General features: G+C 41.2%; 3 protein-coding genes across 29 annotated transcripts in view; 2 read left to right on the top strand and 1 right to left on the bottom strand.

Annotated features, from left to right (window-relative positions):
- The window catches only part of LOC310905625 (uncharacterized protein), a 57,012-nt gene extending 51,310 nt beyond the window's left edge, over nucleotides 1-5,702 (top strand). For all 3 annotated transcript variants that reach the window (XM_083852171.1, XM_083852172.1, XM_083852173.1), the window contains 4 exons: nucleotides 3,889-3,983; nucleotides 4,778-4,826; nucleotides 4,953-5,096; nucleotides 5,578-5,702. In XM_083852171.1, the coding sequence (XP_083708297.1) occupies nucleotides 3,889-3,983; nucleotides 4,778-4,826; nucleotides 4,953-5,096; nucleotides 5,578-5,636 (347 nt within the window). In that variant the 3' untranslated portion in view covers nucleotides 5,637-5,702. The remainder of the gene's footprint in view (nucleotides 1-3,888; nucleotides 3,984-4,777; nucleotides 4,827-4,952; nucleotides 5,097-5,577) is intronic.
- LOC310905626 (uncharacterized protein) lies at nucleotides 1-23,309 on the bottom strand. Of its 4 annotated transcripts, XM_083852174.1 has the most exons (4): nucleotides 14,700-16,706; nucleotides 8,178-8,239; nucleotides 5,671-5,915; nucleotides 1-4,138 (listed from the first exon to the last, which is right to left on the bottom strand). In XM_083852174.1, the coding sequence occupies exons 1-4, from the start codon at nucleotides 14,887-14,889 to the stop codon at nucleotides 4,111-4,113; spliced, it is 525 nt and encodes a 174-aa protein (XP_083708300.1). In that variant the 5' UTR covers nucleotides 14,890-16,706; the 3' UTR covers nucleotides 1-4,110. The 4 variants fall into 4 exon arrangements, 1 of the variants encoding a protein (XP_083708300.1); XR_014589182.1 differs by lacking the exons at nucleotides 1-4,138; nucleotides 14,700-16,706 and adding an exon at nucleotides 22,250-22,369 and having other exon boundaries at nucleotides 5,793-5,915; XR_014589181.1 differs by lacking the exons at nucleotides 1-4,138; nucleotides 5,671-5,915; nucleotides 14,700-16,706 and adding exons at nucleotides 22,250-22,326; nucleotides 23,216-23,309 and having other exon boundaries at nucleotides 8,206-8,239.
- Nucleotides 21,336-23,464, top strand: part of ZNF536 (zinc finger protein 536) — a 346,292-nt gene continuing 344,163 nt past the window's right edge. For 13 of the 22 annotated variants that reach the window (XM_083852148.1, XM_083852146.1, XM_083852168.1 and 10 more), the window contains exon 1: nucleotides 22,349-22,561. The gene's annotated coding sequence lies outside the window, so the exon portion shown is untranslated. Of the gene's footprint in view, nucleotides 21,832-22,348; nucleotides 22,562-23,251 lie in introns of those variants that run through there. The other 9 variants (XM_083852147.1, XM_083852164.1, XM_083852167.1 and 6 more) reach the window with 6 other exon arrangements.

The raw sequence follows: 23,464 nt of genomic DNA, 5'->3' as shown, positions 1-23,464 counted from the left end.
AGTCTTAAACCTCTCTCCCCCTACAAGTATATATTTATATACTGTGTGTGCATATAGTGTGTGCATGCATGTAAGGGCACAGCATGTACAAAAGATAAATTCCTCTAAACCTGAAAAAGAAAGAAAAATACATGTTTTTAAGCCAGTATCTGCATTCCTCTTCTGTCCTTTTGCTGTACCGCTGGATGTGAAGGGACACAAGTGCATGGGTAAGAAGCACGAGGCCAGCGGCCAGCACCAGCATAGCTGGTGGAGGTGTCACGGTGGTGACAGGGCATGAGCAGGGCATTTCAGGATCAGACCCGAGGTGGGGGATGCTGCTGCCAGACATTTTGGTGGGGTGGAAAGGAAGCCAGGGAGTCGGAGAACCACAGGCTGGAGTCTCAGGAAGTCATTGTATGAGGTCATGATCACAAGTATTATAGCTCAGAGAATATGGGTACTTGTCAAAAAATGGGAAAGGTGCACAGACGCAGAAGCTGCTGCGTGAGTGTTCCCCCAAAGCTCGCCCTCCTCCGGTGTGGTCGTGCATCATGTTGTTTCAGCTGTCTCTGCACCATGTGCTAGAAAAACGGTGAAGTTGTTTTTGCCACCTCAGTGCATGCATGATAAAACTTGCCCATTTTTTGCAGAGTCTTTGCTGGCATTTTCTCTCCCCAAGAAACTCCAGAAGCATCCCCTGTTAACATGCCTTCCCAAGCACCACATCCATCCTCTTCTTTTGTGCGCCTTTGCCTGTCCTTCGAATACATCTGTGTCTTTGCCCTTCCAGAGAGTGCCCTTTTTTTTTTGTTGGCAGCCCTTGCATAGGTGTAGTGTGTTGTGCTGCCTCTCGTCTTTGTCTCGCTCTATTCTCTTTCCTGCTGATGAGACCCATGTTGCTTTGGCAGAAAAGCTAAAATACAGTAGTTCATCAATCCAAAATCCACGATGATGCACTTGTCTGACAGTGGGGGTTTGGCTGAAGGTGATTTTGACTATGAGCCTGACTATTCCTTTCTCTTGACAGTAGAAAAGGACTGCAAGACTTTGTCTAATATAGATTTTGCAAAGTATTTTGACAAAAAGCAAGTCTTTATTGGTGGGCAGTTTAGAGAAATTGCTTGAATTGAGCAGCTACAGGGAACAGCACTGTTGCTGTCCTCATTTGGAAATGGTGAGTGCTCTGTGTCGTGTTCTTGGGGGATGCAGGAATTCCTAGCCCAGAAACAAAATGACTATTGCAAGAAATCACTAACCAGTGCCACCAGGGCTAGCATCCTGCAGCTTGTCCAGCACAGAGAGAGAGACGTGGCTGTAGCAGAAATGCCTGAGTCTTTTACGGATGAATCTGGAGAATCTCAAGTGGCATTATAAGGGCCAAAACTTCATCTGTTCTGGACATGGTAACAAAACACATCAGAATGGACTACAAGGAGTTTGAGAGGGAGCCTTTTCCCTCCTTCCCCTAACCCTCCATTCCAAAATTACTTAAAACATTGTTGAAATTCCAGTATTAAACCAAGCCGATATTGATCTTCTATATAAGAATTCCTCCTGCACCTTTTGATAACATAAAAGCTGATCGTAGTGTCTTTGTATAAAAATCTATGTTCCTTGCAATATTGAACACGATGGTCCTTGCCCTGGAGGCTTCTGCCCTTCACACTAGCAGCGCCTGTATACTGTCAGCTCTGAAATCATGGCAAATCATATGGAAGCCCTCTGGAATCACTTACTCTTAAATACGACCTTTTAAGATTATAAAGAAAAAAAAAATGAAATCAAATAATCCATTTGTAACTTCATCTGGAAAGGGTTGGAATCCGATAGAGAACAGATGCATAAAGACACTTGTGCACTCCTCATTGTGGGTAGTGATTTAGTGTGCCACGTTTCTAACCCTTTTACAGCCAACCGATGCCTAAAATCAAACCAAGCCATAGCAATAGCAGGCTAAACATCAAGGTAGGGAGGATGTCTGAGCATGCTATTGGCTGGGAGAGGAGCCCGCACTTCCCTTGAAGTTCCAACATCAAAGATAACGAATAACTCTTTTCTCCATGTTCCAGTTCTGCACATCATCTGAGTATCCTTTGGCAGCAACAGTTGGCCCAAGCCTTGGAGCAGCAGCTGGTAAATCCAGAAGCAGAGCTGTGATGCCTGTGGCATCAGATGTACTGGAAACCCTTCTAAACTGTATTTTGAAGTTTCAGCATTTGTGTGGACCTAATTATAAGACACACATTTCATTCATAGACTGTGTATCTGATTATGCACGGTAGCATGGCTTATACCGGAGCTGAGCTGTTACTGGCTGCACTTTAAGGAGAGGATGTGGTTGGCAGCACGGGGCAACATTATATGGGTTTAGTCTGTGACCAGGCCAGAAGACTGAACTGCAGCTCACATGAGCTGTTCCTGGCTTATTCCTTGATTTGCTGAATGGTGTTGGACAAGTCACTTAACCCTCCGTGCAAAAGTGCTTCCGTGATTTAAGTGGCATTGCTGGTGTGTGCCTGAAGGGCTCCTGGGCACAGGCAGTTGCTCAGTACTTTGAAATCTCTGTCTACTCATGAATGCACACATCTATGTATGTGCATTTGCATGTATCTTATACATTATGTGTGTATGTTTTATATATATATATACACCTGCATTTACATATATGTGTATATACACACATGTATTTTATATATATGGATGCATATGTGTCTTTGTGGATGCATGTGCAGAAGCTTTTATATACTACCATTTAATGCTGTATCATTGAGTTATCACATACAATCTGACAAATATTTCAGCATTGTGAAGTGAGCTTCACTGATTCCAGATCTTGACTTCCAGAAATCATGGTCTGCTGGTACCTGAATGTACAGTCTTGGTCATTTTAAGGTTTCCTGTTTGTGTCAATGGATGCATGGGCACGTGTTGGTAGGGTGCTGGTGCAGCAGGTTCTTGTGAAGGCTGCATGTGATGGCTGTTGGAGGCTGCTCTGACACTGCCTTTAACAGTCTGGACATAATCATTTAATGTAATTGTTCAGTGCGGCAAAAAAAGCTAACGATTCCCTCTCTCCTGAGGATGCTAATATTAAAAAAAAAAAAAAAAGTGTTTAACATTAGCAGTCCCTTAAGAGTGACCAGGAAATTGAAGGCAGCCTTAGCTGTGGAAGATGCTGGGATTTAACTTTGCAGTGTACAGGGGCCATGTGGTAAGGGACTGCTCGTAGCCCCCCCGTGAAGCCTCGGTACCACGGGATGGATTGTACCATCATCGTCTGTGCCTGTAAAACCCCTCACTGCGATGGACAGGGCTCACTGTCATAGCAGTCAGGTGTTCTTGCAGCGAGAGTGAAATTGAAACTACAGCAAATCCCTGGAGAGCTTAAATAGTGTTGTTTTCCTGGAGCCAGGATGCCAGTGATGTCAGTAGATCACAGTAAAATGTGTTCGTTGGATCATTTAGATGGGAATCTTCAGAGCAATGCCTGGCAATTAGGTAACCATTAAATTTCAGTGAAAATTGTCAGCCTAACTGCTCCAGGTTCTGTTCAAAACCTTAGTCTGGTGCTTTAGCCATGTAAGGTTCAATGGCTCCACTCCTGTTACAGGTGTCAGTGAATAATAATAATAATAAAAAAATTGAATTGTGCAGTACTGAATCTGCCTAGAATTCGTATTATACATTTATAAAATAAACCCTAATGGCTTTTTGGAGTGGTTATGGTGTAGTCTGTCAATGTATATTAAGATTACTATGATAGCACATTGCCTTTATGATAAAAGCATGCAAATTAACACAGGAATCTGCAGGACTTTGCATATTTTCATGTAATTTAATACAAACAGGTCCAGATTTGTAGAATCACGTGCACAAAAATTGTGTGCGCACATTCTGTGTGTGCAGTTCTGCTCTTACCCAACAGAGTACGAGAGAGGAACAGCTTCCGTGGTCTGGATCTGCACTATGGCTGGGAATCCGCGTGCCAAATGAAGCATGAGGTGACTTCTGATGGCCAAGTTAACCACTAGACAGGTTTTTTTAATGGAAATTCTGTCACACCTTTAACTAGAGTACTGCTGCCAGGCATCACATCAATAATGCAAACTTTGAAAGATAATCTTGCAATTAAGTAGCCAAGAATTCTGAAGTATTTCTAGAAAGAAAAAAAAAAAAAAGGAAAAAAAAAAGAAAAAATGTAATCATTATGAATGGGGGGGAGCCATCAAATGAAATTTAATTTTGCATTCAGATTTATTACTATCTGTTCTCAGTGCTCAAATGCCTGTTTACTTGCAAAGGACAGTTTCTTTCCATAATGAATCATAGTAACACTTAAATTAAGCACAGTAAAAGAATGGTTAATGTCATAACACACTGACAATTTAACCTGGCCAATATTTTTATTGCCTTGTACAATAAACCTAACAGAGCACAACTTGCTTTTTGACTGGTGGAAAATCGGTTATGAACCACCAGGGAATGACCAATTTTTCAAATGCAGCCATTCAGTCACACTATAGCCACTAATACTTTTTTTTTCTGTACACTATTGCTGTTATAATCTTTTGAGGATATTTTATCACGGCAATAACCTCCTCAAAATCAGTCTTTACTGCAGTTAATGACTGGACAGCTGGAGCATTAACTGGCCTTGGCTTTGCCGCTAGCCATTAACTAACAAACCAGTTGTTATCCGCAGGTAACAACCAATTTCTTGTAGAATTTTCTTGATAAAGTGTCTCACTGGATAAAAGTTTGTTGTTTTTTTTTTTTTCCTTCTTTCCTCAGCTAGGATCTAGCAGTCTTCTACTACGTAGAAGAAGGATCGCAGAGAAGTATCAGTAAGTAGTAATGTTGTGAAGGAAGTTAAATTATAAACCAAAATCCATGAAATGTTGATTGTTGGCTTCTGCCAGTGTTTCAGTAACATTAATGAAAGACTGCTCCGTCTTGCCTTGCTCACTCAGCGCAGCGCTTGGCCCTGAATGCACGAGTGGGCTCCGGGGCCGTGCTGCTGAGCGCTGTGAGGGACGGTCTGCTGCCTGCACTGGGGCATGGCACCACCATGGTCCCATGGGGGCACGGAAGCTCCTGGCCGCTCGGGCAGAGAGGTGAGCAAACGGGGACATTTGTTAGCCTGCCTTTCCTCTTCTGAGCACGTAGCGAATGAAGACCTGAGATTAATTCTGTGTTTTATACTTAATAAAAGGGGTATTATTTTTGAGGGCCCTCATAAAATTTTAGCCTTTATGCTTGCCGTTTAAAGTTATGAAATGTTAACCTCTGTTTGGTTGTGATGCTGTTTTATAAGAAGGGTTAGCAGATGCAGATTCAATCAGTGCATTACCGAGGGGGCTTAAAGCAGAGATTCATGGCATTGTTAAATAGCAGCAGAATAAGGAAAATGTACAAATGAAGCACCTGTAAAAAGCCAAGCTCTATCGTGCCATGAACAATGATGTTTCAAAACTGTTAATAGGCTTAATAGCAGTTTATTATTTTACCTTAACCCCTTTTAATACCTTGGTTTCTCCAGCTTTTATCTTGGACGTACTGAGCTGTTAATATCACTTCTTACATTTTCCCCTCTAGGTATATTTTCCAGGAGTGACTGTGAAGAAAGAGAAATGCAGCCATGCATTTGTTTTTAAGAAGCGCAGAAGGCACTGTGCTCAAAAACCTTACCTGTCTGGGCTTTGGCATATGGCAGCTGTCTGAGCATCTACAGAAGTTGGAGAAGATTTCCAAAACCATAGGCAAAATTCCCCCATCAGCAGGAGTGTGGTCGGGGTGTCCAAGGGATCAGGATTCTCCGTGCAGCGTCTGACTTTGCCAGCTCTGTGTGTGGGCACCATGGCTTGCCCTTCCGTGTGGGTTTCTGCATATTTCCAGGTGTTTGCACAGGAGTCTTTTGCAAAACACTTCGTTGTCTACCAGAAGTAGAATTAATATCAACTTGAATTTCTAACTAGAGAGTCGATTTCAAACCATATTGGATTTTGAAATTAATTTAATCTGGAAGGACTTGGGGTATTCTTGGTAGCAAGGGCTTGCCTTGCACTTGAAACCCCTACATGTTTTGTGCACATGCAAGTGGTTCCCTTTCTCTTTGGTATATGCATGTAGCTGCCTAATGCTATTGGTGATTTCATTTGGACATTGATGTAAAAACAGAGTCCTTTCATTGCACGTGTACTAACTACCAATATTATTTGTGATTCAAGCATTTATAGCAATTTGAAATGATCCAATGATTTTTAAATCATTCTTAATTTTGTAAGTCTACTCCTTTAATCTCTTTCAAATTACTGAAAATGTAAGGCATTCTAAACATTTCTGATCATTCTTCACAGCTTTGGCCCCATAAAGCCAGTCTTTCCAAATTTAAATACTTAAAAATTTGAAGTACTTCAATAAATTTAAATTGGCATATTCTGTGCATATCAATTGAGAATTATTAGAGCATTAGTGCCTAGGAGTGATGGCTGAGGGCATGCAAACCAGTTCATACATTGATTTTTAATGACTTTTTATTGATTCCATGCTTTTTAAACTTGATACCCTTAGGTTGCCTCTTACATGGAGTTAAGAGATTTGTGATGATACACTAAGTTTGGAAGAGGCATCTTTTTTCTCTTGCGCTTTTTGTTCTCTCCTTATGGCTTATTACTAAAACTTAGCTCAGATGCAAAGAGCAAATACACTCGATTTGTGGCTTTGGAAATGGTGATTGTGACTTTAACAGGATATGGCTCCTTGTGTTTCCCCAGCATATCTGTAGACAAGGTTTATATTCAAACCTTTAAGGGTCTCTCCTCCCCTCAGTATGTACACTGTGCTCACCAGCAGTGATGGATGCCCTGGCCCTGCACTGACAGGAGAAATAGGCCTCTTAGTTATTTTTTAATGTCAATCTTAATTCGTTGAGCCAAGATATTGTAGGTGTCATAAAGCACAAAGTGAAAATGTGCTTTAGTTCTTCTACATTTTGAAAACTATTCATTTATATTACAAAAGACCCACACCCTTGCTCTGTATCTCTTTTCACTGTATTTATTAACAGTCTGGTAATGACCTATTGAGCAGTGCATTGTCAGCGCAGTCTGCACTTTTGATAACAGCTATGGCTAGCAGGCACCATACTGCCATGGTGGTCATCCTTCTCTGGGGAAGGATGGAGACTGGGGATGGCATGCAGGCACAGAAGAAAGCGAGAGCTCCCCCAGCGTGGCTGCCCTGGGCTGCAGGGGTCTGTCTGTCTGGTGGCAGCTTGGGGACGTGCCTGCCCAGTGCAGCGGGGTGGCTCAGGGAAGCACCATGCTAAACCACTTATGCCACCACCCTTCCTTGGGTGTGAGACGTGCATTGTCCAGAGCTTTCCTATGTGGGTCATAAGAGGACAAGTGGGAATATTTCTAATAGATTAAATTCTTGTGGGTTTTCCTCAGTGCTTCCCTCTTGCTGCTTGGGCTGTGCTGTGTGAGCTTTTTTGGGAGGCGGTGATTCCAAACCTGGCTCGTAGGGAACCCTGTGCTCACGCTGCATTGCTGTGTGCCCATTGTTTGCAATGCCCTTGTTGAGGATCCTGCCAGGAAGGCTGGTCACTGTTGCACGCAGGTGTCCCTTTCCCCCTGCTAGGCACCATCCCTCTGGCTGCGGTTAAGGCACGTAGCAGTCTGAGAAGACATTAATTGCTGCTAACTGCAATGGATGCTTCTGTCTTTAGGCTTTGTTTAGGGCAAATTCCACTGCAATTGCATTGTTAGAAGCCATGGGTCTGTTAAAGTTGGAGTTATTAGGCCATGTGCTTTCCCTGTGTTGTCATGGTGGGAACACCACCAGAGTTGATGTCTGTGCTGGGCAGGGGAAGTGTTAAGTGGAGAATAAAAACAAGTCCAAATTCCCATTTGGAAACTGCATGCCTCAACAAATACCACTATTTGTAGCAAGTTATTAGCTTCTTGGTTGTAATTCTGTGTCTTTTCAAAAGGGAGGTGGAAAAAAGCATGTAAAAGAGATTTTTGATACTTCACGGTATATTGACTGAACAGCAGAAAGCTCCCCAGTCTGCCTGTTCCCCTTTACAGTTTGGTTGTGCTTGAGGTAACACTTCTTTCTTGTTTGCCACTTGATTCCCAGTGTCTCCCCATGGCAGCACCCTACACACCCCACAATGCAGGTGGATAACTTACCTTCACATTATAAATCTGAAATGTCCCTGTCTTTTTTGTCAGACCACCAATGGATGAGGGACCTGTAAAAAACAAAGAGAGAAAAAAAAAATCAAGCAAACCCCTCTCCTCCTTCCAAATAGGAATGTGATCTCTGCTGTGGCATTATGAGGGCTTGCTGGTGGGCATGAGCTGGTCTTCCTCCATGGGGTACGAAGGAAGGAGGGATGGCATGTCGTTGGGTGAGAGAGCAGCTATTTATATATTTATTTAGAAGCAACTCTGAGCAACAGCACGTTTACTAGCTTGGTTCATTTTTATGGATTTGATTTATTGCTTATTAAAACCAATGGAAATCTTCCCATTGTTTTCAGTTGGTTCTGGCTCAGAACTTCTTGGTGCTTGACAGTATTTAGTAGGAGCTGAAAGATCTGAACTTCTAAATCATGATATATAATGGTCTTCTGCAATGCCTGTGTCTTAATTATATACATAATCCCAATATTTGTTCAAGTGTATTTCTGGGTGAGCAGTTTCTACTTTGTTAATTTTTCACATGTATGGTGTTGTGAAACAGTTAAATAAAATATCATCAATATTGTATTTATCCCAAATGTGAAACTAAATATTGAGATCAGTTTTATCCAGTCATTAGTTTATGGATACTAAGCCCTCTGAGAAATGTCACAAATTCCCTTGATGTCCCTGAGCACTAAATTTAGCGTTTGGATCTTTGACTTTACGGAAGGATACATTAAAAACTGATACAGTCAGATGACTCCCTATGGGGTGTACATCTATGTTGGCTTTTACGTCACAGTTATTTCAGTCAAAATCTGGCAGTAAATTATTTTAACCAAAAGGTTTTTTTTCCTTTTTTTTTTTTTTTCCACTGGGGTATGCCAAGCACTTTTCATAAGCATGCAGCATCTTTTCAGATGATAGCAGATCAACTGTTTCAGCTCCTCCAGTGTGGCTGATATATGCATGTATATCTGAGGGGTATGTGTGCAGCTATACGTAGACCTCCACGCACCTTTGGATGGTGGCACATGGTGGATGTGTGTTGTAGGAGCTAATGTCTTCAACAGTACCGAGGATTCCCAAAGCCAAAGTATTTTGTGGTACTGTTTGCATTTTTAGCAAAGATCAATGAGATCATGTTTGTGTCTTTTATGCTGACTTTCTAAAGATATTCTAGTAGTTGTATCTTCCCTCAGGAATCTTTAGAGAATCTGTGGATTTCAAGTCACTATTATAAAATAATACAGGACAATGAATTTGTAAGCACTGTTACCTGTCCTAGAAAGCAGATTCTGAGAGGAATTATTTTATCCTTATAATTTAATGTATCATGTAATGAAAATTAATCTATGTAATTCAAATTCAGACATTAAAACAAGTTAAAGGGGTCAGTATATACAATAAATTTCTCTTTGCCAATTTACTCAGTTAATTTAGACATTGCCTTTTCACTTTAACTCATTAAAACTTTCTTGCCAAGTTTACTTATCTGTGTTAAGGGTACAATTAATATTATAATTTTTAATTATCCACTTGGCTTTATCAGAGCCAAAGTGTTTCCTTAAGTATGGATATCAAAATAGAGCCTATATTTTTTAGGAAAGTGAAGCTCTGCAACTTCACTAATTCCTTAATAACACAAATATTTATATTTCCTTCTCCTTACTATTTATACATCAATAGTTGTGTTGTTTTGTTTTATTTTATAACCCTAACATAATATAGTACTGAAAGCTATGTTTTGTACTACTTAATTCTGTACCACTCATTCTGATTTATGGCATCATTTTGTTTCCAGCTCACTCCTTATCTTCAAAAGGCTTGATCCAAAACTCATCAAATTCAGAGGAACAGATCCCAGTGGGCTTTAGATTAGTCTAGTAGGGTGAAATTGTGGACTTCATGAAGTTTGCATTACATGTGCAGATATTCACTAGTAAGATTACTTGATAGATTTCTAATTCAGCTTCTTCTGTGTAGGACCAAGTTCTTGAAAATCCTGGCCAAGCACTTGAAATTTAAGAGACCATTTTAGTTGCATATATTCATCCAGTTTCTTACTATGACATTTGAGAATACATTTATTTGCCAGTTTGATTTTATCATCATTGTGGAGGACTCATGTTTCTAATTTCTTCTACAGGCTCTTGAATTGTTAATGTTAACTCCTACTGAACCCAACTTTGTTTTCTAATGGAGGGACAGCATTCTGAACTTGTGTTGATGCTGAGCTATTAAAAAGACGTTTTTCAGGAATGACAGTCATAATAAAGTACAGCTCATCAAAAAGGGATGGAAAAACAATGCAGAAGACATCTGCTAAATAATAGTATAATATATTTATCTTGTTATTTCTTAGTTATAGATGTACAGAGTGATAGATACAGAATTATGAAATTGATTTAAGTTCTTCAGTGAAGTAGTAGCTGTTTTGTCACCTTCATTGCTCTGTCTTTTCCTTTGCACTGGACACTCTCAGACTGTAACACCCTGGACATATTTTCCATTATATATCAACTAGAACATTCCTGTTTTTGCCATTTACCACATAATTCCTGGTATTCTGCCCAGTTATGTATATAGACCACTGCACACAAAATTATTTTTATTAAATAAATACAGAAGTGAGTTAATATGAAATGACTGTAACAGATACTACTAGATAATCATGTACGCTACAAGCTACCTTAAAATGCATTTTTGATATATGGCTGCAGTGTCTGATACATAGCTATTGTGCAGCTGATTAGCTGTGCTGAGAAATTACTCATTCCCTTGTATTAACTACACTGTTTAACTACACCGTTTCCACCAATCAGTATGAAGTATGCCAACTTTGTTTAGCCTGTGCACTTGTGCAATGATGAACAAGTAATGCATAAAACAAACCCTCCTACCTAATCAAACATTCCTCAGAGATTTGAAAACAGAAACAAAGGGTAAATCCATTCATAGATTATAATGGTAAAACAAAATAAAGTTTGACATATGTATATGGAAACTATGAACACATGATGTGAATAATTTTTTTAAACAACAACATGTTTGAATTATTAATAAATGCAAAAAATATGTTTTAACACAATATGGAACAATTGGAAGGATATATTTCTTTAGAATCACAACGGTCAGGAAAGATCTCTATTGAATACAAACACTATACATTTTTTCCCCTTTTTGGTTTGCATTTTAGCTTTTTCAAATGTCTATGTTATTGTGAAACACTGCCATGGTTATAGCTGGGAGAAGTTTCCCTTTTAGATCCTTGAGCGTGTGGTACAAATTTAATTCTCCGAGTACATAACAAATGAAGTTCGTTAACCTTCAGGGTGTGAAACCCATTTTTCTCTTCTCATCCTAGGGTGTTAGGTGTTGAGGACAGCTGATGAGCAATTCTCTAGAGAGGACTGAACTGTTATCCAGGCAAGGGCTTATATTTAATTTTGCCATATATCCTGGTTTCCAGGTTATTTGATTTTAAGATAATTGATGGATCCCTTTATGGGTATATTTTTTCTTAGTCATCAAGAGAGCTCAAAATATTTGATAAGAGTTACTTTATTGGAGAGTAGTTAATATTGACAGGATGAGATACCAGAAAGTTTTGTTTGTTTGTTTGTTTTTCTTTACTTTTTCTCCTTTCTCTTCAGATTTGAGCAAACACAGTGCTTGCAAGTTTCATGGGGGCTATGATGACCACTGTGGTCATTTTCACTGTTGGCTGCACATTGTTTGGAGGCCTACATTCTGCCCATCTCTACAATTCTTATTGACTTTAGTGTCTTCTGTGTGAGCAGATAATGTACAAAACACTCATCAATTTAAACACCATATATAAATAAAATCCTAAATTGAAACCATCACAAACAAGTCAGAGTAAAGACAACAGCGTCTTTAACGTTGAACCCTTAGAGGAAACAATGTGAGTGAACAACGCCAGCTTTAACGTTGAATTCCCACTTGTGTGTTGGCTTGTACCCCAACCTTCACATTAATCAGAAGCTTTTCTGCATTTTATCTCCTCATTTACAAAAAATCTTTGCTGAAAGGTTATATAAAACTCATTATTTACCTGAGTGACCAGGAAGGCTCTCAAAGTGCCATTCCAAGCTCTCGGGTGAATGCTTATTTATAGTTTTTTAATAGGCACACATTACCTGATGGATTTGACTCTTTTTGAACCAGTTCCTGTCTATTGGTTAAATACAGATTGATAACTTTTTCTTAAAAAGATTATTATTATCCAGATAAGCTCATCACCTTTGGATTTCTAAAGTGGTGATTAGTTTTAGCTTCCAAAGGTTTATTCAATATTTTCACTACTGTAACTGAAATTTTACCCAGTGGGCCATATTCTGGAAATGAATTACAGCATTGCAAAGCTTGCAAAATCTGGAGTGCAGAAGTAACACAAACCTGTTTACACAAAGAAGATGTGCCTCAAACCTATTTAGCTGCTCATGTATTGACTAGTCCAAGCACACGGTATAGAGGCGGGAAAAGGGTGTAGCACGTTTTAAAATGCCTGTGAGCTTGGAAACATAGTGTTAGGGATATTTTGATGCCTAAAAAGACATAACAAGGCTTATTCACACCTCTGTGCAATTTGTGCAGTCTTTGAGCTTCACTGGTTTTGCTTGGTGTATCAGTCTGCTTTTGAGCATTTGCTTCTAGCTTAAATTACAGTAGAAACAGAAAAACAAAACCCAGAAAACATCTCTGCACGTTTTTTCCAAATGTATTTTGGCAGTGGGAGCTCAGAGGACCCCTGCTAGCTACCTCTGCAAGGATGGCAAGTTACCCCATGCAGCTTCTCCCACTCATTGTGAAGTGAGATCAGTCCTGTCTCAGCCTTGTTAGCTCTATGGGCAATGCTTGCTTGGCATAGCTCCAACACATCTCAGACTTCTCACCCACCTCTGCAGCTTTTAGCACATCTGTAGGATTTCAGAATGACAAGTCCTGGCTAAAGAGGTGTAAAACAACATGACCATACATGCTCATGCCTTGTGATCCTTGAGGGCTCTTCCAGTTTGTAATTTATATCTTAAAATGACACTCTTAAATAGCATCTGTTAAAGTTTAAATCCAACATTTATATGAAATGGGAAAAAAAAAAGAGAAAAGAGGACTAAACTGAAAAATTCCTAGGAAACAGGTAGTTTGTTTGAATTCTCTGGGGCTTTCATATGATTCCTAGCAGGCTTGAAAAATTGGAGCTGCCTTTTGTGGCTTTGTTGTTTTTGTTATTGCTTATTTGTAGGGTGTGAGAATAATACCTGAGTTTTTTTTTGGTTTTTTTTTTTTTTGGCTTTCTTCCCTTACACTTGCCACTTTTTCTACAATCACTTATTTTATTTTTATCTTGGAAGTTTCAGTTCTGTTCACAATTTTTCTCCTCCTTGGGGTAGAGATAAGTGGTGAGAAGGAGTGGTAGTGAATACTCAACAGAGAAAGTGGCTTTCTCATCTTTTCAAGTAGAACAGGTTTTCAATCTGAAGAAAACACCCACATTTTTTATTTTTTTTACTTCCAGGTTGTTTCAGAGAGCTGGCTTTCCTTCAAATTCATCTGATTATACACTGATTATTTACAGAAAAAAAAAAAAGACAAAAAAAAAGACCTAAGTTGCTGATGTAAAATTAATTAGTAGCTGGAAAAAGCTTTTTGGTTAGGTGAGAAAATTGCAAATAAATACCGAAAACCTTAAAGCCTTTTGAAGTTAGCAGAGAGAAAGGAAATAATAAAGGTCATAGTGCTGTTGTTGTTTGACATCACCTTTGTTGTTGTAAAAATTTTGTGGAAGTTTCTATCTTAAGCATTTAAAGTATTATCTTTTAGGAAACCAGTTTAGCTTTTGGTTAAGAAATCCTTAAAATACTGTTTAAAATGATGTAAGCAAAAATAATTATACTCTTTGCTTCCCTCTGCTGGCTGTGCAGACAGAGCTAATTTGTTTCAAGTCATGTGACCCTCTGATTCTAAGCAGGTATGTTGATTTTAACAGTATTCATTTCAAGCGTGGATAGAAAAAGGTGGGAAATAGCTATATATGAACAGAATTATGGAAGCAGAGAGAATTTTGAGAGAAACAATAAGTCTTTATTTATGAGGCTTTAAATTATTAAAAACATATTTGTTATTAAGGAAGGTCCCTTTAACCTCTGCTGAACTCATATTCTGGACTGGTTTAGGTGAAGACAGGAGAGTCATATTCATTTTCTTTGAAGAAAGGCCAGGTGCTGAGGTATAGCAACAATATTTTGGCAGGAAAATGGCAAATCAAATCCAACTGTCCAAAAGGGCTGGATACGAGCAGAGCTGAACAAATCTTTCTGTGTACACACATCATTCAGGTGCTTTGCATTACACAGAGAGCTCTCCACTTCATCAGTTTTCAGATGTTCTGCTCTGCACTAGTGTCACATTGTATTGATGTATATTTTTCAAATACATATCATAGGCACTGCAATCCTTTGTCCTGCTCCCAGAGCCTCCGCAGCTCCCTGGGGACATTACCTATGTCACTTTCAAGTGTCCCATCTTCTGTGAGGAGGTGAGATAGTCCTCTCTGGGGGGACAGAGCAGGTGGAGTGGTGCCTCCCTCTGGGAAGTTATTTGTCATGCTCTCCGGCATTGTTTTTAGTAGATATTTATGGTCCAGTGACAGCATACCTGGAAAGACAGGTAAGATCCCCCCACAGTCCATTCCCAACCCACTTTCCCTTCCCACCCCTTTTCCCACAGGTGCCCAGCCTGCTTCCTTTGGGCATGGATTTGATGGAGGCTGTGGGGATGGAGAAGGTGAAGGGACGCCTGTGAGCTTCTACTGCAGCTTGGAATTAATACCTGGTGTTTGGGGTAAGGGTACAATGAACAAATGGACATAAATCATGGCTTTCAGGCCTGTGTAGTAATGCCAGTGTAGCAGTTAATAAGAGTTATAGGATTACTATTATTATTATTATTATTTTTAATAAGAACCTGCTATGTGTGTCCGTGGGGCTAGCTGGGAGGTGGTGGTGAGGGGCCTGGGGCACATCATACTGGCTGGGCCTCCACCACTGCTGCGGCTCCCCTCCTGCTGGCTGGGGACAGGTCCTGCATTTTGGCTCTGCAGGATGAGGAACGCTGTATTCTGAGGCAAAGCTGTGGGTAAGCTCTGCCCCGAACCCCACTGCCTCTCAATCCTCTCCCTCTCCAGGTGGGCAGGGCTGTGGTGGCATTTCTTGGCTGCCATCTCTTGTGGCCATGGCAGTGAGGTGCTGCTGCCAATTGCCATGAGGCTCTGCTGGTGGGGACAGCCCTTGCACCCACAGCCTGGCATGGCCCATCTTGGGGACACAAACATGGCCAGCAGGAAAGATCTTGGCTGGGGCAGCCACCCCTGGAACTGCCTGGGGCCCGGGAGGCTGCAGATGGCACTGGGGTGACTGCTGAGGTAAAGGGGGGAGGCACCATCTTTGAGGCGCCGCCTCATGGCGCAGCCTGTGTGGGGAAGCACTGAGGAGCATCACATTCAGCAGGGGAACGTTTGGGGAAGCCTCCCAAAAATGACTTGTGGTCTGCTATGGATCTCTGATCTTTGAGATCCTCACAAAACATCCCGGGCCTCCTTCAGCCTGAGTCACAAAACTGGTGAAGACAGGGTGTTTCTGTCTAGACACTGGCACCTACCTAATCAGCTGCAGATGAAGCAATATCAACAAACTTTTAACAAACGATAAACACAGTGCTCCTTGCTGTTGGTACCCAGTGCAAGGTATTTACCAACCTGGCGTAGCCCAGTCCCTGCATACGCTGCTTACAGGTGACCAATGTAGATGGGGAAAGTAGCACTGGTGTAATGGCCTTAATTACTGTACCATGGGGCTTAAACAGTGAAATGGTAGTTTAAAAGGTAAGACATAAACGTTTTCAGCAGATCATCAAAATTATTCTTTATCTGTTTGCTTTAGGCATTAAGCTGCAAACTTTGTGATAGAACAAAGGCTTCAATGTGGTGAGGAGAGGTGGTTGTGGGGGTGACCAGGAGGGCACCCGTGGGCTGAGGTGGGTGTGCGGGCCAAGGCAGGGGCTGTGGGGAACTGGTGGGCAGTTGGGAAGGCTGTGTGTAACCGGCAGAGGAAAAAGTGGTAGTGGGGTGTCACCGGCAGGGAATATTGGTGTTCATCAATAGGGGAAAGCATCCTGAGTGCTGGGGAGAGCCATGAGGTTATGATCATTACAAGCCTATGGCTTGCTGTGATCTTTGGGACCAGGATGGAAAGAAAAGGGAGAAGTTTAAGGAAAGTGTTGAAAAGTGGAATACTGGTTAGATTAGTTGGATAAAAAGAAATTCTTACCCCCCCAAAATATTCCTGGATCTGATCTCAGAGATAAGATCAAAGAAAATCACCTTTAAATAGCTCCTGAAGAGGTCTGACATCCTGAGACAGGTTATGTGTGAGTTTTCTGCAAGAGCTAGCTCAGTGCCAATGCACTTTAAAGATGAAGTGCAGCTATTATTTTGGATATTTTTTCCAGTACTTTCCCCTCTTGGTCAATCATAATTCCTAGTGATTATAGCTGGAAAAGTACACCTGCTGTACTAATCCCATGTAAATTTAAATGCTAAAGTTTAAATCCGGGAGCAACAGTTGTCTCCTGATCTTCTATATTGTCCATGTATTTGGGCTTACTGCACCTTTCATTCTTGCTCTTTCAGAGGATTTCTGAGTCCTTGTTTTGCTGAATGGGAGATAGTCACAGAATTATGTCCTGGATAGGGTTATAAAAGCTGTGTCTTTATTCTGGAAGCAGAATTTGTTCGATTCCACTAGGTGGATCTATTGAGAATATTGTTCACTATTTAATCTAAAAAAATCTCTCTTGCTTTGGGAAAGAAAAAAGACAAAACTTTATTTTTTATCATTTTACATAGTTTCTTATGTTCAATAGAAATACATAGGTGACTACTTTTGTCCATAGAAACTTCCAATGCCATGTACCAGTCTGTTGGTCTCAGTAATACTTTGATGAACCATTTCTCTTCATTCCAGTTTCACCTTTGTTTTGAAAAGGAGAAGGATCAGTGCTGCTGTGACTATGAGAGGGAGCTGTGCCTCCATACTGCCCCTGCTTTAGATACTGCTTCTGTTGCGCATCTTCCAGGTGCCCATTTTGTACTTTATTTTTGACCATTTTTTGGTGTCTGTGATTTGATGAATTGTTGCAATGACTTTGTGACAAAAAGTGGCCAATATTGAAGCCTAGCTTCATTATATGCTTTTAGTTGACCCATGCAACTTGATTGTGACACCAGGCTCAGTGATAGTTGACTGCTATAATTGAGGATGCAAATTTGTCTCCTAGAAATGTGGTTGGTGTCTTTTTCTTTTTTTTTTTCTTTTTTTTTTTCCTACAAATTCTGATGACCTCTACCTTTGAATCCCTGTGATGATGGTATATACAATCTTTGCTGATCAAACTTGTATTTTGACTGTGGACCCTGGGAAATAGCTTGTTCTCAAATGGGTTCTGCCTCTGGTCTGTTTCGAAAGCTGGAATCTCACAGTCCTTTTTTCCAGGAAGCTTTCTTACACGATCTGTACAAGTGGGAAAACCTCCGTCCACCTTGTCAGTTTGCTGGGGTTGTGCCCAGGAAACTCCTATGTTTTTAACAGGCATTTTGGAAGGTGTTTCCCTTTTTCCTGTGAAAGTGTTTTATTTATGTCTTCTTGAACCATGCTTCAGCGACTTTCTTGCTGGATGACTTGTATTTTCAGTGGCTCAGACTGCCACATAGATCGCACCACCTGTTCCAGAGTTTGCTGCAATATCTACTCTAAGTTTTCTGAAATTCCTTATTTAAAGTCCCCACTATTAGGTGATTCCTTTTATGAGTATTTCTATATCAATATTAAAGACTTGATGTTCTGCTCTTCCTTGGAAAAGAGACCCCCTCCTAAAGGTATTAAGTTTTCAATGGGCTTCTGCAGCCTTTGTTAAAAGAATGCCCAGTTGCTTATCATCTCTCTTTAGGAAGGAAATGCTGATCACACTTTTTAAGAACAAAGGCAGGATTATTCCTCAGTCCTTCCTCATAAAGCAAAAAACTTATAAATATTTAAATATATAAAGCTAACATTTCTCCCCCACCCGTTGTGTAAATTAGTATATGACCACTTGTATTTTGCTGCTTCCATGTATAAAGCTTCATAAAATACTCCTCCCACCTCTCCTCCCACCTAGGCTTTTTGTTGTATTCATCAGACTTGTGAGATTTGTGATTTTCTTCCTTTTTGTTTATGTCTGTCCAAAATAAGTACTTCTGAAATCCTGTAATTTCACAAAGGTGGAAATCACAAGGAATAACAATGTTGCCTGCCCAAAAACCTCAGCTCTCATTTCCTGTCATCCTCCTTTTTGAAGTTTGACAAGTCTGTATCTGATAGCTTCCATTGCCTGAGAAGGTGCTCCCTGTTCTCTGAGACAGTGCAAGGACCTTGCAGAGTAAGGCAAACAATGGACATTTCTTCTGCTCTTTCCTTCTTTCACCTGTAGTGTTTTTGCCAAGGTAAAGCACTAGTATAGTCCTGCCTACTTGTAGAAGAGGCACAGAAGAGGATAAAATCAACCAAAGAAGTAGGAGAAGTAGCTGGGGACAGTGAAGCCTCTGCAGTTGAGAGGACATGAAGGCTCTGAAGAGAAAAGACCTTTCTTTGGATGCAAAAAGAGAAAAAGGGAACAACATTGAGATGAGGGGGAGGAATACTGGAGGACACTACAGAAGTGCTGATGGTATTGGGGAATATTAGGAATTCTGAGCAAGGCTGGGGCAAAGCCTCCCTGAGCTCATGTCTGAGATCTTCTGAATCCCATCTATCCAGTCGACATTGCTTAGGAGGCAAAACCTGTGACTGAGTCAATAAAATTTGGGGGGCATTTGTCTTTAGGAATGTACTCAGCTCACAAACTTACATTGTCTCTTCAGGCTCCATTTTAGGGAAGGGTTGGCCATCCCAACCCAAATAATCATGCCTAACTTGTCCTGGGGAAAAGAATTTTGATTGGTTTTGTTAATAGCATCCTCCCGTGATATCACCATTGCCTGCATAGTAGCCTCCTCTTCCAGATTTTGAGAAGCTTTTGCTTGATATGCTCTTCCTGTAGAGTTGAGTTGGATGATGATCATCTGCTGACTAGGAAAATAAAATTGACAGGGCGTTCACCAGTGGTGGACCAGTGCTGACAGCTCTGCCATCAGCTTAGTGAGGGTTTAGAACTTAATCTCAGCTTCCTGGGAGGTGTTTCCTAATCGCTGTCCACTGGCAAGTTTCTGGAGGGAAATTTGTTCTCTCCAGAAAAAAAAAAAAAAAAAAAAAAAAAGGAGAGGAGAAATTAATTTTTGCAAGAATTAGAGTCAAAGTCCTCGTCCTCACTCTTTGTTTTCACTCCGTTCCACTGTCATTAAAAGAGCATCATGCACTTTTGCCAAAGGAACAGGAAATCCCAATGAGATGTCTAAAGCTCCTCTGCTGTCAGTGCTGTTTCACCTATCTCTAGCCAATATTCTTATCTTTGTTTCAGGAAGAAGAACCATGGGGTTTTCCTGAGCTCTCATTCTTCTGTAACTCTTTGTGTGGTGCTCTCAAATCTCATGGCTGACAGTGATTCCAAGTGTCTGATTTGGCCCTTGCTTCTGAAATGCCATCACCTCCTATATAGTTTGTATCGTGAAGCCCTAGGTCATGGAAATCATAAAGTGAAATCTGATATTAAAACAAAAAGGTACAGCTTATTCTTTTATGAGACAGCTAATAATGTTCAGCCTTGACAGGGTTAAAAGGCAACATCCATTTCCCCATTATCTTGTTTAAAAAGTGCCTTTTTTAAAGTCCATATGGCGACTTCCTTTCGACCTGCTTTCCCATCCTCGTCTCTTTGTCAGGGCTGTCACTTATAAAGAATCACTTGACTTACAATAACAAGTTCAAAAGAAGACAGAATATAATCAGTTGATCCACGAAGAATTGAAATAAAGAACACCCCCACTGCTCCAGTTATCATTCCCATAGAGATAGTGATATTATTGATGTGATTGCTATGCTAATTTCTATAGAAAAAACTTGTATTTTGGAATTTGTTCAAAGAGAATTTCAGACACATCAAATTGGAAAATGCAGAGTGAATTCCTAAACTTTTTAGTATAGGCATGGGAATCTTTTTTTTTTTTTTTTTTTTTTTTTTAACATTGAATAGCTCTGAACAACTATTTATAAACTTCACGTGAAGTCAATTGGAAAAAAATCTTGCTCATTTTGGAGTTATTATAGAAAGTTAATTTACTGCAGTTCCAGAAAAAAAAAGAAAAGGAAAAAAAGAACTCATACAGTACCTATAGGGTTATTAATATCATCCCTATAACCTGCAAGTGGTATTGGACCACAGAATCCAGAAATAGAGGCTAGGGATTATAAAAGATGGGTGCGTTTAAGTCCACTGTTTAGGAAGAGCTAATTAATCTATACCCCTTCCTCTGCAATTCCATAGTCCCTCTGAGAATTGCCACAGACATAAACTTTTTTTTTTTTTTTCCTTGGACTCCTATTTTAACTAGAAGGTTTCAGCTTGTGATGTTATGCTTTTTATGTAGTAAACTGATTTAAAATGTATGCCAGTCATCTTCAGGGAACTCATTTCAGTCAAGATGAAACTAGTCTTACCTGAATCAATGTTTTAAGTGTCCCTGTGGCTCGGCATTTTGAATAATCAATCTGTCTCCATCGCTTCTTAATCATGCGCATCACAGTCTTTTTTATTTGTCAATCCTTTCGGATCCTGGCTTTTTGTTATTAACATGCCCCTAATGTCACATGCAAGCCTTTTCTTTAAAACAAGCTGCTCATTGGTGTATTTTGATACTTTTTATTATTACTAAATCTTTTTTCCCATAATTACACCACAATCATTATATAATCCCATAACAAAGAGTCTATTGAGGCACCATGCTTTTGTCAACTATGGGACACAGAATCCATAATTGCATTATTCAGCTTCTCTCCCCCCCCCCCCCCCCCCCGCCTTGTAGAAACACAACCTATTTCACCAGTCACATTTGCACCTTGTTTGCTTGGTTATATATTATTTACTAAATCGTTGCCCTGCGGATAAACCTTGTAAAGTTGCTTTAAAAAAGTTATTTGTTTGATAATTAAGTCCTGAAAACCCATCGTTTAATGATTATTCCGAACCCATAAGGCAGAGAACCTCCATGACGTTTTTCTCTAAGTTTAATTACCGTATGCTAATTTCCTTGCCTACTACGTGATTAATTAAAATCATATTTTCATAATCATTTGGCACTAGTATTGTTTTAGAATTATCATGATCCCCTAAATAGTGTATGTAAATAAAGTCGGTTCTAATGGAAAGAATCAAAATGCAACGCTGAGGACCTTTATGTGTTTGTATGCATGCGATTGGCAACATAACTGGCTTATTTACATTAAATACGCCACAAGGTTACAGTGCAGATCAACGTCACTTTATCGCTGATTACTTCTCTTAAACGCCGGAGCGGTGACTGATGCTCCGGTCCCCCCGTCCACCGAGGTTTCCCCGGGAGTTTTTTTTGGGAGAAGCGGACTTTGCATAGTTTCGGGAGCAGGTAAGAGGGGCGCTTTGTGGAGCCCGCCGCTGCCCCCGGGGGCTCGGCGGCGCTGGCGGGGCGCGGGCAGGGGCGGCGGGGGCTGCGCGGGAGCTGCGCGGCCGCGGGGGTTGCGCGGGGGCTGCGCGGGGCTGCGCGGGCAGCGGCGCTGGCCGGGGGGCTGCGGAGCGGCGCGGGCTCCTCGGGGTGTTTACACAGGCTCAAGGTCACGACCAAGCCGCGCCGTGTTAAATGGTTTCTTAGTTGCTAGACAGGGAGAAAAAATGGACGATCACAGCCCATTCTTTGTAGATTATTATATCAAGGGTTCAGCTTTTGGCTCATCAAAGCTAAATGCCGCAAGACCTATCTAGTTGCTGTGAATTATGCCAAGACGACAATGGAGTGCTTTTTTAATGGTACAATGCATTTCACCTACCAGATAGGGGGAGTCCACGCTGAGAGATGGGGATGTCTTGTGATGTTGGGTGATCAGTATCAATGAAGGGGGTTATTCTGAAAAGAGACAGATTAAAATAAAGCGCTCTTTGCTCGGGATGTGCTGGAAGCAGTTGGGAGGGCTACCCGGAGCGGGCGGCCGCGGCAGCCCCGCGCCGCACTTTTCCCCCTCCGCACAAGAAAATGATCAAGTCAATCATGTGGACATGCTTCATTATTCATTGAACACAATCTTTTACAACGCTCCGTTTACGTGCGGGAGTTTCTTCTACGCTTTGCTTTAAATTTTAAGGTAAGAAAGACAAAGGTAAAAAGGGGGTTTTGGAGGATCCGGGAGGCTCCCGCGAGCCATCAAAGAGGCTCCAAAGTCAGTCCGGAGTGTGGTTTATTTTTTTTTTTTATTTCTTTTTAATCAGCGCAACGGGGCCTGCGTTTTCCACCGTGATTAAAAAAATACAGTATAATTAAATATCCATAGCAGTGACGTTTGCAAGCAGGGCTGTCAGGGGAAAAGCAGAAAATAATGAAAGGAGCGGAGAAGCCATTGAATGGCGCTATAGAACTTAGCCTGAAGAAAACCCTCCGTTTTTCCTCTTTCTCTCTCGTTTCTTTTAAAACCGTTACTTTACAAAAAAGGAGCGGGCGGGCGAAACGAGGCGACGGGAGGCGAGAGCCGGCGGCGGCCGCGACACCGGCTGGGGGCTGCCCGCCCGCCGGCCCCAGCCCGCACAGACGCTGCCCTTAACTTGCCCAGAAACTTTTTGTTTTAAAGGCTTGCTGCGGAGCAAACTTTGCCGAAGTGACTTTAACCGCGGCCCCCCCTCCCCCCTCTTTCCCCCCCCGTCGGAGGATCCCGGCTAATCGGGGTGTAATTTGTAAACTCCCCCCCCCCCCTTCGTTTCTTTTTTTTTTTTTTTTTTTTTAATCAAAGTTAGCTGATGCATACCATGTGTCAAACTTGTGAGATTCAAGTGCCTAAGAGACCTGCCATTTTGTGCTCTAATCGACCTCTTATGAATAGGAGCCGTGCATAATGCTGCGAGGAGCGTTGTGACATTCAAGTAGGCACTAAATGTCAGGCCAGGTCTCAGCCCTTGCGGGGGGAGCCGAGCGCGCCCGGCGGCGCCGCGGGGAGCGGGGAGGCACCTGCCAGCCCGCCGCCGGGGCTTTTGTCAGCGCCCGGAGAAAGTAACAG

Source organism: Anser anser (genome assembly GCF_964211835.1).
Source record: "Anser anser genome assembly, chromosome: 11".
Classification (NCBI taxonomy): domain Eukaryota; kingdom Metazoa; phylum Chordata; class Aves; order Anseriformes; family Anatidae; genus Anser; species Anser anser.
Note: the sequence above shows the minus strand (reverse complement) of the source record. Positions and strands in the feature narration are given on the sequence as shown.